General features: G+C 38.7%; 1 protein-coding gene across 5 annotated transcripts; it reads right to left on the minus strand.

Annotated features, from left to right (window-relative positions):
- Positions 1–65: 65 nt before the first annotated feature.
- On the minus strand, positions 66–13,640 carry herc4 (HECT and RLD domain containing E3 ubiquitin protein ligase 4). 5 transcript variants are annotated; one of them, XM_044372590.1, is made up of 24 exons: positions 13,526–13,637; positions 11,031–11,308; positions 10,787–10,946; positions 10,618–10,694; positions 10,304–10,525; positions 10,111–10,202; positions 9,429–9,559; positions 9,106–9,260; positions 8,666–8,742; positions 8,436–8,560; positions 8,258–8,317; positions 7,555–7,666; positions 6,043–6,232; positions 5,787–5,959; positions 5,564–5,683; positions 5,371–5,469; positions 5,094–5,261; positions 4,678–4,821; positions 4,034–4,200; positions 3,729–3,795; positions 3,549–3,631; positions 2,040–2,223; positions 1,557–1,659; positions 66–1,442 (listed from the first exon to the last, which is right to left on the minus strand). In XM_044372590.1, the coding sequence occupies exons 2-24, from the start codon at positions 11,254–11,256 to the stop codon at positions 1,234–1,236; spliced, it is 3,144 nt and encodes a 1,047-aa protein (XP_044228525.1). In that variant the 5' UTR covers positions 11,257–11,308; positions 13,526–13,637; the 3' UTR covers positions 66–1,233. The 5 variants fall into 5 exon arrangements, with proteins under 5 accessions (XP_044228525.1, XP_044228527.1, XP_044228526.1 ...); XM_044372592.1 differs by lacking the exon at positions 13,526–13,637 and adding an exon at positions 11,554–11,620; XM_044372591.1 differs by lacking the exon at positions 13,526–13,637 and having other exon boundaries at positions 11,031–11,656.
- Between the last annotated feature and the right edge of the window lie 3,432 nt (positions 13,641–17,072).

The raw sequence follows: 17,072 nt of genomic DNA on the forward strand, positions 1-17,072 counted from the left end.
CAAGCTGTGACAAAGGGTAAGTAAATCTATAAAAGCCGAAAATATGAACTATTTTCATTGATATGGTGTATGATGAAACACTGGAAATAATGCTCTGGTTTCAGTTATGTTTGCATTACACAGTAGATAAAGAATTTGATTTGACTTATTAGCTGGAGTACACATCATTTGAAGAGCATTGTCTTGTCTATCTACGACGTTTGACCCTTAACTGTAACTCCAATGGATCAATGTTATATTCCCACACAGTATGTAGCTATGGAAGACTAACAGTATCAAAAATGATTGAAAACTCTTTATACACCTGCAGACAGTCCCAAGATGGTTGGTGGGTGAATGTATAAAATGTAAATAAGAGGGGAAAAAAGCCAAATACTGTAACGTAAGCTCAAATGTAATCAATCAATCAGCATTTTATCCCAAAAGTAACTCACATTTCAGTGGCTGTACTTAGTTTTTATTTGTGGATTAAAGCTTACAGCCAATAAAATCCACTCAGCATCTAAAGCAAACGCTTTGCACTGCTCTTTCTCAAATGTCACAACAGAATTTATGTCAAACATAATGAGTCAAACATTTAATGCACAGGGGGTGGACACAACATAATTAGTTCCTGCAAAATACAGCGTAATTCACTGCAGTAGCCACGGAGCAACTACTACCACAGTGAAGCTTAAAATGTAAGAGAGAGGTGTTGATTTAAATCTGGTCATTTTTGAGGCCACAGTGTTTTCTTGGATTAGTTTGAATTCTTGGATTAGTTACATTTTCCACCAGTATAAACATGACAGAAACATCTCACTATTACATTGAATTGCATTACAAGCTTCAGAAAGGTAGGGCTACTGCATTTCATTATATTTTACAGGTATTTATGTTGCTGTGTACATGCCATGTACTGTACATAACAGTAGTTTGCTTCATCATACTTGACATATCCAAACATGAATAAAAGCGTATCTACAAGAGCAATATCAAACGTGAATCGACTTGTAATAGCGCAACAAATACTGTGATGGCATGGGAAAAAAGCTGAAAAATCAAAGTCAAGATTAACGTCTAGACATCCAACTCTTACATCACTTCTAGTGTCATGTGGCCTCCTCCTTTTTCCAACCAGTGTTCATTTCCTATAGCAGAATTCAGACACAGAAGTCTGCTAAACAAAAACATTTGGGAATGTGGTTGCCATCAACAGTCTGGACATGAGGTTCCAGCCATTTCTGTGCACTATCACGCAAGATTAAAGCCTTGATTGTGATCTATAGCTTGTAGAAGCTTCTCGCGGAGTGTTTCTAGACTCGTGTACTTGGGCAAGTCCATCAGGTTGAAGCAGGTGTGTGCAACAGGTAAGTAATGCTCCCCTCCACCAGTGGGCTGGATTACCAGTTTCAGGCTTTTCATGCCCAAGATGGGTATGCGATCACTTCCCGTGAGGAACACTGAAGAGACAAGAAACATCTTTGTCACTATTACACTACTGTGTCAATTCACCTTGTTAAAGCAACAGCTTCTCCAATGTTTTTAAAAAATCATATATGGAGAGCAGCACTTACAGAGAAACTGTTTCTTCTTTTCTAAAGGAAGATTGTGGAACACTTCCCAGAAGAGCCTGATGGTGGGGTGGTCAGTCCAGTACTCCCCTTTATATTCAGTACTCTGAAAAATGAAAACAAAAATGATTTGTACCATTTAAAGTTACTTGGCCCACTTCGACAATTTCCGGGGAAATGTGTATGTTTTTACTTAAAACTGGAGGAGTTTGCATGTATAAATACATTCATGAATCACCAATAGATGATTAATGTGAGATTACAAAAAAATGATTATAACGTACTACTATAACGTGTTTTTTTTTTTTTTTTTAATTAGCCAAGAGTGGAAACATTTATTTAGCTCTAGATACTTAGTTTTGTAATCATGTGTTGTATGATAGATTGATTTTGATACAAAACCAAGAATATCGTCCCTTTCTGAAGATTATTTTACAAAGCTTGGAAATTAATCAGTGAAATATTTTTGTTTTTATTTGTCAAGACCTTTTCAAGCTCTGTCCAGTCGTAGTTGGTGTTGCCAATGACCATGGCCTGCAGTTCGTTCGGCTGGAACAGCTCCAGAACTTTCCCACCGCACACCTTGTGAAAGCCTGCATAGAAGCACTCAAACAGTGGAGCCACTGATGTGTTGAAAATGTAGTCTACGTATGCATTGACAAAGTCTTGCCTAGAGAAAGAAAAAAAAGACAGCAACGAAAAAGAATATGATTTTTGTTAACATCAAATGAGTGGATTGCTAAAGCTGAAAGAGTTAATCAAACAAAAAGGAGACCAGAGTGAATCTTGAGGTGAAAGGATTCATTGGTTAAAGGTTAGGAACAACTTAACAGAAAAATTGAATAAAAGCTCTACATAGAATTCAGTGGAGACTTAATATTTACAAAGCGCTATCTTGGAATATCTTTAATATGCTGCACCTAAGGGCTGCTTACTCTCACTGTATACTGGTGTCGGCAAATGCCTACATGGACACCACTACCATGTCAGGAAAAAGACAAGATCATGCAGCTGAAGAGCTAGAGAATGACAAAAAGCTTCAACCATGTCACGTGTCTTGAAATGCTAGACTTCTCTCTTTGACTCACTTTTTGTCCAGATATTACATAACACACTAAAACTATAAAGAATGCACTCTGCACTTATGTTGACAATATGCTATTTTAGCAGTGGGTATCCAAGATACAACTTAACTATTTTGCACTATGTGAAACTTATACAAGCTTACTTATAAGAATTCTTAATTTATTCATAAATTAAGGCTAAAACAAGGCCAAGAGTCTACAGCCATGCTAGCAACTCTATGAGGCTTTACTCAGGCACAGAGGTGCGTTGAGTGAAATGCTAATGTCGGCATGCTAACATGCTGATAATGATGATGCTAACATGCTGATGTCAAGCAGGTCAAATGTTAACCATATTCGCCATCTTTGTTTAGCGTGTTGTTAACATGCTTTGCTATTTAGTATTTAACACAAAAGTACTAGTGAGGCTGATGGAAACGTTAGTTTTACAGAAACTTTGGTCATATTTAACTGAAAAAACAAAAATATTTTTCTGATTTTGGAAACTTAAACCTACATTCACTGATTTTTTTTGGTCACTTGAACTTGAATGCTCCATTAAGTCAACCAGCTAATCGCTAAGGTGAGCATGTAGTGTACAGTGGGGGTTTTTAAAGAGCTTTTTCACTCAAAACAGCTGCCTGTTGTGGCCAAAAATGACGCTATGAGAGCGGTGAGAGTGAACCAAAACAATAAAGTTGTAGTCGGGCAATTAAACAATGAGCTGAAACTCGCTATAAAGCTCCATAAAGCTGTCTCTTGAGTCATTATTATTATAACAAATATCTGTTACAGCTGCTTTAGTAAACCTTCCTCTAGTGAATCATCAGGCGAATGCGTTTCAAGAGAATATCTCCTAAACCACTGAGTCACAACAATTAAACAATATTGCTATTGGTTAACATGACATCCAAGAAAAGATTGATGTTACCTGTTTGATTTGTTAACATTGATGTCTTCACCATTAGGCACTAGTTCCAAAACCTCTGTGGCACCATAGTTTTCTTCTGTGATCTGAAAAAAATAGACATTGTTTTTATTTTGCTGATTAGATATGCAGATATCACAACTATTTCTATACTTAATGCTCCACAGGAGACACTCATCTTACTGTGAAGTTCAAGCAAAAGGTTTCCTCAAGGTCATCTTCTGTGTAGTCCAGTAACTGCTGCAGACTCCTAGTTTAAGAGGAGACAGAAAAAGAAACACATCTTTTACAATATACTTCTTTAGACAATGGTACTAAATACTTATATTTAACACTACTTCAAAAATCTTCTATTAAACACAGTGTGTGGTAATATAATTGAAATATTTAAAGAAAACATTTCAGATTCAGCAAAGGCGATACTGAGGTAAACTGACATTCATAAACATGATAAATGGAAACCTCAGATGACTGTTCCTTGATCTGACCTTCCCACATCTGGCATTAACTCTTTCAGGTCATCTAAGGTCGGCTTCCTCTTCAGGAGCTTCTTGTAAAGGGCCACCGGGAAGTTGAGCTCCACTATTGTGAGATTGTAGATGGCCAGACCACAGATGACACCGATGAGGTTGAACAAGTCAATGTCCTCAAAAGTCTGGAAGGAACATTCATTGATTGTCAGTCAGAAATATTACAGATGGAGTAACATTGTCTACTTTTAAACATTGACAGTTTCCACGATAATGGACACAAGTATGCTCTAAAATCTATCTATGAGTAAAGGCAAACAAATAATTAATATGAATTTACAGCCATTTGTCTCTCTCCAGTCATTAAGCTAGTAAATACAGTTACACATTGGTTTATTATTAGAACCTTACAATCTGTGCAAGGCCAAATAACATGTTTACCTATTAAAAATCTAAATAGAATTAGAAAGTACTTTATTAAGATTTGTTAAGGTTACATTTGTCTAGTTGACTCCAAACAGGATATGCCATTTAAATGTAATAATTCACATAACACCACTTCAGTATCCCCATTATTGAGAATGTTTTAGAGTGCACTTACACATAGCCAAGTGATACTTTAGCAGTGCGAGGGTATGAAGGTGAATCACACAGTAAAGTACCTTGTTTGAAAACCAGATGAGCCTGGACTCCTCGTGGTAACGAAACATCCCATATTTGGGATCCAGCAGCTCTTTCATGATCAGGAGGAAGAATTCCTTTCTCACGCCTCCTGCATCAACCGCCTCTTCTCCGACAAATATCACCTGCCATAGATTTTTGACATGTTAGCAAAGATACAGCACCTTTTAGGACTTAATCTAAATGACAACACACCTTTGTAAACGTGTATTTTGGCTAAAAATGAGCGCTTTTCTGCCCCCTCTGGTCAAGTTTCAAGCCTCTTTCACCTCTAACCACACCCAACAGTGATGTCACTGTGCCCAAACCACTGGAGGCAGCAAAAAAGATTTCCAGGGGAGGTTTAGTTGCTAAAAAAAAGAAATAATCACTTTTATGAAATAGCCAGTAATTTAACCTTGAGTGGTTTCTTGTAGTCAACATTCTTGGACTTCCTGAGGACTTCCATGGTGTCTCCAACAATATTTTCCCTCCGGACGATGAGGATGAGGCATGGATTTACAGATTCCACAGCGGGCAGGAACATGGAGCTGAAGTTTTGCATCTGTGCCTGGTCCACTGCCATCTATCAATATAACAAGGGAATAATGAGATTTTCAGATATAATAATACCTTTATTATGTTTCAGTATCGAATGGGAGACAGCAAAAACATGCTTTACTACTGTGCATTACCTGCATTTGTATGACAGCATCAGTCTGAAGTAGTGTGGTCTTTGCTTGGGCATCAAAAACAAAGGGATACCTGCACAGAGTCACCACACCATCATGACCCTGAGGACACAGAGGCATAAATTAATGAATCATAATGATGACTAGACAAATGTAATGATGTGAAAAGTGGAACCGACATCAACAGTAGACTCACCATTGGGTACATTTGCCTCTGAATCCATGTGACGTAGTCATTTCTGATGTCTATCAGGTCATCCAGTTCATGGATGTAGAATTTATCGTACTGTATGATGTGTCCTGCTCTCTCACTCACCTGTGGCAACAGGAAAATGGATGTTATCAACAGTTCTTCAAAAGCACTGCACAATGTAGGACTGCTGTGGTAACACAAATCCATGGGTTTTCTCATTGCTCACCGTGTGCAGGATCTCCAAGAGTCGGAAGGATGTGTCCAGGAAACAGGTGAAAATTCTCTGCTCTACTGATGGAATGCCCACCTTGTGCATCTGGAGCAGATACACCACCACCTCCTTGTACAACTCGACCAGCCGCTGGAAGAATGGGGGTTCAAATGTGGACCACCAGTTTCCTGAAGGAAATACAAGACCAAACATGCTGTGAAAAAAGATGTGCTGCAAAAACTGCATGCATGAAAATTGTTCTTCGTCCTACCTAGCACCTTCAGTGGAGCTTCTTTCAGGCTGATGAGTGATTTGGCAAATTGGATAGCGATGGTCACGTAATTTTTTCTGTCACTGAAGAGAGGACATTCAGGGAGAGTGAGGTAGAGTCTTAGGGCTTCAATGTCTGGAGGAGAGTTGCTTAATCTGGGAATCAGGTTCTTCTCCAGACTTGCAGCAATCTGAGGGTGACAGAAGAAAGTATGTAGGTTTGTTGAGGTATGGTAATAATCTGAACCTAAGTGGTCACATGACTCAGTGCTTGTTTCATAATCACCGTGATAAAAGGAGGTGGTGGGAAGTATAATACATGGTGCCACTGCAAGAGGAATTTGTGGCTGTGTGGACGGGGACTGTTATGTACATTTACAGCATACTAGTGCAGTGTCTGTTCAAAATGTGTCAGTTTGGAACGGGCCAATTGCTTATTATTTCTTGAGAACCACACAGACGTGTCAATTAAAACAGTAAGGATTTAATTAATTAAATGGTTTCAATCCAGACAGAGATTTCACCTAACTACCTAACCTTTCCAACTAAGGCTGAACCGTAGAAGCAAGCATGGGCTAGTTTTTCTTCCCCCGCCTCTCTTTTTTCTCCTATGTATGCTCATTCGTCTCTCTTGGGCAGTTTAACTGAGCGACACACGTGCCTTTGTCCCGCTCAGCAAGTCAGAGCCCAGAAGCCCCGCCCTGCTGTGATGTGACGGTGCTGCACTCAGATACAGTGCTGAGCAGCTCGCTGTTTGCTTGTTTATTCAAAATTTATTAATATTAAACGCGTTGCGTGTCCAAATTGCATCAAAAGAGCGTCTGTCTCCTCAGTAAATCACCTGTTGAGTGTTTGCTGGTTTTTTATTTATGCTTTAACATAACCGCCGTGAAACAAGCAGAAAATAACATTGTCATTTCTGTCATTCACAGGCTTTCTCTCGCTCAGAGAAAACTATCCAGCCTGTCTCTCTGTCGCTCGCTCGAGCTCTCAGGGCACTCCCACTCTCTCTGTCTCGTTCGAGATGAGTCAGGAAACCCACAACAAAGCCTAACTTTTAACGTTATCATATGAAGAGGGATGTTGTCCCCTCATCTTTCTCATGGCAGGGTTGTACAGCTCTGATCATGAAGTGCAGTCGCAGAGCCCAGAAGGCCCGCCCCGCTACAGAGCGCTGCGGCTGATCACTTGTTTATTCAGAGTTTAAGTTTATTAATATTAATCATGCTACGTGTCCAAAATGCACCAAATTTGACACAGCACTCCCTTTGTTCCCCAGCAACGCACCTGCCAAGTGTGGAGTCAATAGGATGAATGGTTTAAGAGATATGTGAAGGACATACAGACACACAGACATACAGACAGAGATTTCTTCCTTTAGTAGATAGATATACATCATATGTATACATATTAGTATATTTAAATATCATTTTGACACTGTAGTGGGGCGACTGACAGACATATAGCATGGATATGGTGCACCGACAAAAGCATCTATTTTGTGACCACTGACCTGCTGAGCGATCTCTGGGTGATCTTGCTGAATCACTCTGTGAAGCAGGAGACGAGCCATGTTCATATCAATCCCTGAATATTTACTGCTGGTACTGTAGTGATCTGGATGACTGTGTAAAAGAGAGAGACAGTTAATATGAGAATGTACATGTAGCGTTCCAATAAAAGAAAAAAATATAAAATTACCCCCCTCCCAACCTCTACATAGATGAGGGGGGCTGAATATTAAACAAACCAATACAACATCACCACTGACTGCAGCTCCATACTACAACATAGCATTGAATTGAAATGAAAGTTGTTGTACTGGGTTGCATTAGATCACTGCTTCCTAAACTTTTTAAGACCACATCACCCCTTTATAATAAGCATTTTATTTTAAGTGTGTTGCGTTACTGTAACAACCGGCAACCATGCATTGTCATTAGCTGAGGTGTTACTGCATAATAAACATTTTTAATACAGTGAATTTAATAATTTTCACTTATTCTGTTTTAATATATTTGAAAACATAACAACACATAATTAATATAAACATCACCTCAATTTAACATGGTGAAATGATTTTAAAAACGCACAATAAATGTAGATTGACATTAAATGATTTGCGGCAATAGTGAAAACAAAAAGTCTTTAGCAATGAGTTAAGACTTTTGGACTTAACTGTTGATGAAAATTGACTCCACTTTAAATGTGATTACCTCGTAGACAGAAACGATCCATTGAGGCAGCTTGCTGAGGAGAACACGTGGTCAATCTCACTAAGGGAATCATAAAAGGCAAGTCATTAGTGTGACCATTATTCACAACCAAGAAATTACGGCACCATGACAACTCGTCCAATAACATTAGGTCAAAGTTCTTGTGAGGAGACATTACTTAGAGACTTCTAGTGGGAGTCTTCCTGGTGAGTGATGCAGCCATTTTTGTATGATATCCTCATTCAAGGTGCAAAGTCCTCTGTTGGGGTCTCGTATCCTCACGTCATCCATGTTCTGTAGGTTCTACAACATAAAATATTAAAGACTTTTTAAATGTCTGAACTTACGTGAGCAAACATTAACTGAGGTCTCAAAATCATCAGAAAGCATGGGTTTATGAAAACTTACATTGGCAGTGCAATAGTGAGCAAAGCTCTGGTCTCCTCCAGCATAAATCCTCTTGACACAACAGCTCTGTTGCATGTCTGTAATGCAATGTGACAAAAGCAAGAAACAAATAACACAGATAAATAAAGAGGTTACCATGCGTCAAGTACATGTAGAGTCAAACCACGACCATGCAACAGTCCTCTTAAAGGTCTATCAAGTAATATTTTTGAAATGTACATGATATGAAATGACTTCCTGTAATGTAAAATGCTTGCCAGCACTTCAGATTCCAGTAAGAATCAACTTGCTTGGAGCTTTTTGCAGCTCCTTGTTTAAGTCTAAGTGGTTCAGTCATAATGGCTCTCACCCCTCCCAATATATAATGATAGTTGATGTTTCTTTCTGCCCTTTAGTCCTTCAGAAATCTCTTAATGCAGCTTTAATTCACTGCATCTCACCTGTCTCTGTTTGAGAACTGGAGGCTACCCAGGGGCCTTTAACAGGGGCGGGGCTTTTTCTGTTGCAAGTAGAGCGTGTACCGAGTTGCCCATTACCTCCAAGCCCAAATGAGTCCATCTTTCCACATGAGGGCGTGAAGGCCAAAGTGTGCTGCCTGTAATTACACAGTCATTTGAGAATTGTAAGTTGTTTGGTATTATTTCAAATCATCCCATCAGACTAACATTGCACGCTGATTATTTCGTATTACAGAATGTGCATTGATGTGTGAACGCCATGTCTTACATTAAATTCGCTGAACAATACACATAGGACATTTTACCTTCCACATGCAATCTGCGTGACTACATTTCCCATGAGCTCAAACACTTTCCTAGGGTTGATTTCATGGTTTGTAGAGTTATGTCCAAGCTGTCCGTATCCTCCTGCTCCAAATGTAAACACACCTCCTTCCTGTAAAATCAGCAACACCAGTTATTCTGACCTTTTCAAGGACGAAAGTGCTGCGAGGCTAAAGGTTAGCAAACACTGCTTTTTACAGGGTAGGGCAGGATTAGAGAACACATAGGATTTAATCAGGTTTGTGATTTCAATCAAATTATTCCCAAAAGGTAACAGCCAACTAATATTACATGCAATTGTAACAGAATTTTGTCTATTTTAGTTCTGTCCATCATTCATTTTATTTATGACAGCATTACTAACGAGCTTAATTGCTGTGATATGGGGTTATTTAAAAAAGAAGATTACATAGTAGATATCAAAATGATTACCTAAGTTAGACCCTAAAGCCCTCCATTAGGTTGCTCTTTTGTACAGCTATGTTAAGTGGAGTCCATGTGACCCCATATCTCAGCAATTCAGCTGACCAATAAAATGTAATCAGAGCTAATGATGGCCAAAACTATACATTTGAGGCCCAGGTGGTAAAAAAAAAAAAATTCCACCACCAATCACACACACCGCAGCAGGTTTGACAAATAACCAAAAAGTATGTAACTTACCTTGGTCAGTGCTGCCGTGTGATCTTCTCCACAGGAGATGTAAATCACTCTCTGCGATCTAAGTGACTTCAGCAGTGCCGGGAAACACCGATCTGAAAAAGACCTTCAAACAATTAATCTCAGTTTAGGGCTTGAATGCTCACTCGCAGTTTAACATTTGGATCACCCATGACCCTTTTTTTCCCCCCCTCACCATTGCGGTCATTGAGACCCAGCTGACCAAATTTGTTGCACCCCCAACCAAACACGGCTCCTGAGAGAGTGAGGGCAAAGCTGTGAGCGCCACCCGCCGATATCTGAGCAAAAGGAATGCCCTGCAGAGACTGTACGATTTGGGGTGTGGATATGCTCTGTCCATTCATCCCCAGCCCAAGTTGTCCGTATCGATTCTGGCCCCAGGAGAAGACCTGGCCCCCTGTGAACAGAGAAGCGTTGAAAAAGGATTCATGTGAAGCAAACATAATCAGTGAATAAATTTGCATTATGTGCGTAAAAACCACCCCCTACCTCTTGAAAGTGCATGGGAGTGCCAGTGCCCACAGGCTACCTGAGCAATTTGAACATCTGACAATGTCTTGATGTTTCTAGCATTTTCAGAGAGAGAAAGGGATTAAAAGTGATTTGTTTTGTTGTTGTTGTTTGTAAGACAGCATCTTAACATAAATTTCAATTTCACCTAGGCACACGAACACATTCTTCAAAGTTATTTAGGCCCAGCTGCCCATCTGAGCCCAGACCCCATGAGAAAACCTGCCCTTTGTCATTCAGGGCGAGTGTATGGGACTCTCCACATGACACCGCCACTATGATCTGTGCATCCAGAGCCACAACCTGTTCTAATAAAACACAAAGACAAATGTTTATGTGATGAGTCATTTTGTGTCATCATGATTTAATTTTTTTTTAAATTTAAAACCAACCTGGTTTTTTTCTGCACTTCTCATGTCCCAGCTGCCCCAGGTCGTTGCAGCCACAGGTGTATACTGTCCCATCCTCCAGCAGGAAGGCGGTGTGTCTGCGGCCACACCCCACATCACACACTTGCTTCCCGTGGAAGAACTCACATTTTCGTGGCTCAACCACAATCTCTTCATCAATCCCACCCAAGCCCAGCTGTCCGTAGGAAGCATTGCCCCAACACAGCATTGTAGATCTGCCTTTTGGCTACAACTCACTCACGCCAGCAGGATCTCCGTCTCTGCAGAAACACGAGACACACCTCGGCCACTTATTACACCCTCACAGACCTCATTCAGACCTCCATAGTTTCAGTTGCAGGATGCACTTAGAGCTGGTGTCACCTAGCAAGGCAAGTTAGCCAAATAACGTTACAGCTTGAACACCGTTATCTCTCTGTATAAAACAGACGCGGGTTTGTGGTTGATTAAATTAATGTCTGCAGAGTGTAACGACATACAAAACAACAAAATGATGAACTCGTACCAGGCCGGGTAAAATGTAAACAGATTAGCTAAGTAAGCTACAGTAAAAATGAACGGCTGTAGCGGAGTTAAGTTCGCGACAATCACCTAACAATACATACAACTTCCGGTTTGTGCGCGTGGCTTTCCAAATTAAAGCGAACAGTTCTAAAAGTGAGAAAAAAATGACACATTTCTGTTAAGATTTACATTATATTTCTGTATTCAAAACGGAATGTTATCAGATCAGTCATCTCCGTTGTACCTTGACCAAGTTAATTATATTGCATACAGTACATAATAGTGTTGACTGATTGATTTTATTTATGGGTTAAACGGACACATAAAAAACAAAAATCTAAAGGAGAGCATGTTAAAGTAAAAACACTTATTTCCAATATGGTCCCAAGATATTAAAAGACAAAGAAAAACATGAATAAACACAAAAACATTCAACAATATATTCCTGAAATCCAAAAACAAATCACCACAATTTAAGAAATTAAAAAATAACTCCCACATCAGAAGACAAGGACAGCTGAAGTAACAGTGTCATTGCAGATTGCATTATAAATCTGTGACCCTGTTCCATAAAAAGTCCTAACCTGTTTCCTATAAGCCCCTCTCATATTTAAAAACTGGATGTGTAGCAGAGGGCTGTTCCACAACATGGAACTGGTGTAAAAAAGTAACTTCTGGCTACATTTGCTTTATGTGAACATACGCTGGCCCTGGTATGATAGTTATGCTGAGTATGGACCACTGTTAACTGGGAAAACAAGTATTGAGGAGCATTGATAATATTGTACATATGAAGCAGCTTCTGTTGTACTTTGAGCTGTAGTGGCAGCAGTCCTACTCTTCTCAATTCATCACTACCAAAGTGAGTTCGAGGGGATGCATTTAACAGAACAGAATATAAAATACTTTATTGTCTACTTTTTGTGTGCAAAAGGCAGTAATATGTGTTTGGCTTGCATGTGCAGAAATCTGCCATTAACAAGAGTACATTAAAACACATCCAGACAGAACACATTAAAATACAGCTACATTAAACCGGGCATCGGGTACTTGATGGACTGAATCAGGGTTAAATAAATAGATATAAAATGCTGCTGTGTGCTGAGGTAGCAGGCTGGCTTCAGAAAGTCCTTAATGATTAAGATATTTTATGGCTTGTAGATGTTTTTCTTTGCACAGAGGTCTCTGTTCCTAATAAATACAGAATAATATTACTTTGCATCACATGTAGTTTGCTCCTAAATTTAGCTGTCAAACCGTTAAAGGGGTGTTACACTATATTTGGTGACCCATCAGATTCTGTGACCTTCAGTGCTTGAATTCTTTACTTAAGTAAAAGTATCAATACCACAATGTAAAAATACTGCATTACAAGTAAAAATTCTGCCTTTAAAATCCTACTTACAGTATTGAAGTGAAATTACTTTTTTTTTTTTTTTTTAAATTCAGCAGAATTATACTATATAATACTTTTAATTTCGTACTTTAAGTAAAGTTAGCTGGTAATACTTCTATGCTTTTACTTAAGTAGGATTTTAAATGCAGGATTTTTACTTGTAATTAAGTATTTTTACACATTGTGGTATTGATACTTTTACTTAGGTAAAAAGTACTTCTTCTAACATAGCAGGTCACAGAATCTCATGGGTCACTAAATTCGGTGTAACACCGGTGTAACCACTGGCGGTAAACTGTTTAAGGACACAAACTAAACTTAAAGTTCACGACACGTGGTTACGTTGATATAGCACGTCTTTCCTTTAACAAGCTATAGCATTCACACACTGTAGCTGAGAGTTCATTTATTATATTATTATTTATTTTAGGTGCCCGCCTAGTATCGCACACTCACAGACGTCTTATTTCTTTATCTTTGTCGAAAGCGTGTTAACAAGTTACAGCTATGTCTATGTTATCTATAACACGAGTTTTTACCTCCTTAGACGGGTATAAAGCCAAATAGAAAATCTTACCAAACCCGCCAGATAAAGTTACTGTTTTCCAGCGCACATTTTCAGTCCTTGCTGTCAAAAGCCAAGTGAGAACTTGATTATAAAGAATCCTGTCAACAACTGCTGAAGAAACGTTATTTTTTTTCGCACCCGCATTCTGCGAAGACCCGCCCTACTCTGCCTCTGATTGGCTCTGATCCTGACACTCTTACCCTAATCCAACCAATCTCACGCTTCATGCCTAGACCTAACTGATCAAACCAAGGAAGGCAACGAGTACTAGCCAATCAGAGGCAGAGTAGGGCGGGTCTTCACGGAATGCGGGTGTGGAGAAAAATTAGGCTGAAGAAACACGCGTCAAGTTGACTGTACTGTAAATGCTCATTACCGGTGTGTTGTTTTAGAAATAGAAGTACTAGAGAGTGCAACCGTTTTCCAATTTTAATTAAACTTAATTAAAGTTTTTAATAACTTGTTCGGTATATACAAACATAATGGAACACAAGACCAGTTGTTACAGTAAATCAATGAAAGATAAGTAACAGAGCAAACAGAAGAAAATAAAACAAACTAAATCTGGGCAAACAGAATTAGCTACAAGAACAGTAAAAAAAACAAACAAACAGTAAACTATGGAGACCAATGAAAAATAAAACATAATAGGGCACCATGTGTCAATAAGTGGAGTAACACATTTTCCTGAAAAAACAACAACAAATTGCAGGAATCTGTGCTTCCTGTTAGGCTCCTTCCTTTATATACATCAGAAAATTAGCATTACCATTCAGCAAGATCTGGTGTTGTCTGGCTCTTCCAATTGCGGAGAATAATCCCTGAAGCAGCAATGAAGCATGCCAGTGCAAGTCTGAAAGATTGTTTGGATGTACTTGCTGGCAGGAGAGACTGGTCTCCTTATAAGCACAGCTGGGGAGATTCTGGTAATGGCCTACACAACCACTCTCCCATACTTTTAATTACTTTTTTCAACAATAATTGTCTTCCATGAGTCCCACTTTTTGATGTTTAACCCCACCTAACACCCAGTTTAATCCTGCATGAAACCCACATGTGCAATCGATATGGGGCCATTATGTAACTTGTGGACAATCCAATATTGGGCCGATTTTTCAGCACATTTACTACCTACATCATGGGCCCCACATACAAATGTTGGCTGGGGACTGGCGTATAATAATACCTGTGGATGATTTTGTAATGCATAAATTTGCTACTGCATCTCTAACTGACAACCCAACAGTATTCCATTTTCACCAGATACCGAGACTACTGTCAGGAGCAGCTGAATTCATTATTAGAAACGTGTTATGTAAATTTGATGTGGCTTTAAGTGTAAATGTGGTGACCTTTAATTTGAAGGCACACTCGTCCAACCGGAAGTCTCAGTGCTTTTACACACTCTGTGCTTTACAGAAGTGTCAGGAAGCATCTAAAATGTTCTAGATGGCTCTGCAGCTATACATAGTACGTACACCATACACATACAGTGTAAGTACACCCCCCCCCCCCCCCCCCCCCCCCCCCCCCCCCCCACACACACACACACAGACATGTAAATCTGCACATATACAGTTCATTATGTACATTATGTATATATGTTGTATGTAACATGGAAAGGTGAAAGTGATAGTGTGAGGGACTGTTATTGATATAAAGTGTACTGGTAAGGCTCTCAGTGCTCATATCCTTATAAATCGACTTTAATTAAAGTATAGTTTAATACCTACCATGTAAACTACAATATAATATAGAAAAGTATTTGAGGCAACTAAATTATAAAGGCACTACAGAGTATTAAAATTACACAATTAATATTTACAGTATATTTACAGTATAATAATTATTTTCTTTCTTTCTTTCTTTTTTTCTTTCTTCCTTTCTTGCTTTCTTTCTTGCTTTCTTTTTTATTTATTTTTTATTTTTTTATTTTTTTGTTCCTCTTATGTAATTATGGGTTACTGGAACGACCTGGAACATATCTGCTGACCTTATTTGCCTTTTTCAAGCCTGATAACTGAAAACCTGATAAGTCAAGCTGATAAGAGACAGATAAGGAAGCATGGCTGGCTTTATACACAAACTCACTCACTCACTCACTCATCGCTATGTTTCTATGTTTTATGTTTTGTGTTGTATGTTTTTAATGCTGTAGCACTTTGAGTTTCACTACGAATGAAAAGGGTGTTACAAATTAAATGTATCATCACTACATTCATCATCACATATTTTCGGGGGGGAAATATTCAGATCTTATTATCGTTATTGCACATTACATGCAAAGCGGGAGTGGATACTGTCATATAACACATTTCTCCAAGTTGTGTAAATTAATTATAGAGTTGTGAAAAAGGTTTGCATCTGTACCCCCCACAAGCTACAAGATAACGACAATATGATGCATTTAAGAAATGCGTCTTCCTTCTTCTGCAACAAGTAGCCAGTGAGGTGCGTTCAACGTTAGCTAAATTAATCTGAGTTTCTAGCGTCAAACTGATCTGCATTAACTATAGTCAGCAGTGATGTTGTCATTGTGTTTGTGACGTTAATGTCAGACATTAACGTAACACCTAATGTATGAATATATGGACAGTAAGCATATATATTTCCTTTATTCGTATTTTATGTTATGTTTGCTCAACAAGTGAATATGTGTATAAGAACAGTGAACGCAGCTACATTAAAATTAATGTTAAATGTTAACTGTTTACAAATGTCATTGTATATTTAAGTAAATAGTTAAGTTCAAGCATTTCAGTTTTTTTTTGGAGGAGGGAGGGATGAAGGAATGTTAACTATTAAAATCTTTATCTTAAATTAATTTATGAAATAAACCAGTGTCTAATACACCTTATGTGTTGCTTTTTAGAATTGTGGCTTAAATGCATGATGTCTACCAAACCACAGTATTATGATATGATATTTGAATTATTTTAAACTAATTTGTTGGCACATGGTTATAGTATCTTGGCCATACGTACAATATCAGCATATTCTTATGGCCCATTATTACTGAAGCAATTCTGCCTTCTATGGAAAGGTGGTAAGAGATTAATATGGAGGCGAGAAGCCGCCATGCAGCCAGAGGAAGTGTATCTTTGTCAACAGTGTTAAGCTGAGCTTCTGCAAGTGAGGATGCCAGTCAAAGGGCAGTACTCTTACAGTGGGTAAGAGTTGGGCTGGTTAACATGTGAGGAGAATTTACTGAAATAAACTTCATTTTTTTTGTATGTATCATTTATTAACTGTCATGAAGCAGTGTTTGAACCAACTTCAGTCATGGGTTTGTTTTAAATCCGTACATTTTAATATCCCTTTAACAGTGTCGCAAAAGTAGTCATTCCAGGCATATATTTATTTAATTATCTGCAAAAATCACCTTTTATGAAGTTGGGCTCCTGCCCCTCTAACATCCTCTGCACGTACCCAAAGCCCCCTTATGTACATTGAAACAGATTTTTCTTGCTGTAATCATTCCTCCTCTTCATACTTGACATAAAGACATCCCTTCATAATGTGCTTACAAGGTAAGTGATAGGGGACAAAATCCACC

Source organism: Thunnus albacares, chromosome 14 (assembly GCF_914725855.1).
Source record: "Thunnus albacares chromosome 14, fThuAlb1.1, whole genome shotgun sequence".
In the NCBI taxonomy this organism is placed as follows: domain Eukaryota; kingdom Metazoa; phylum Chordata; class Actinopteri; order Scombriformes; family Scombridae; genus Thunnus; species Thunnus albacares.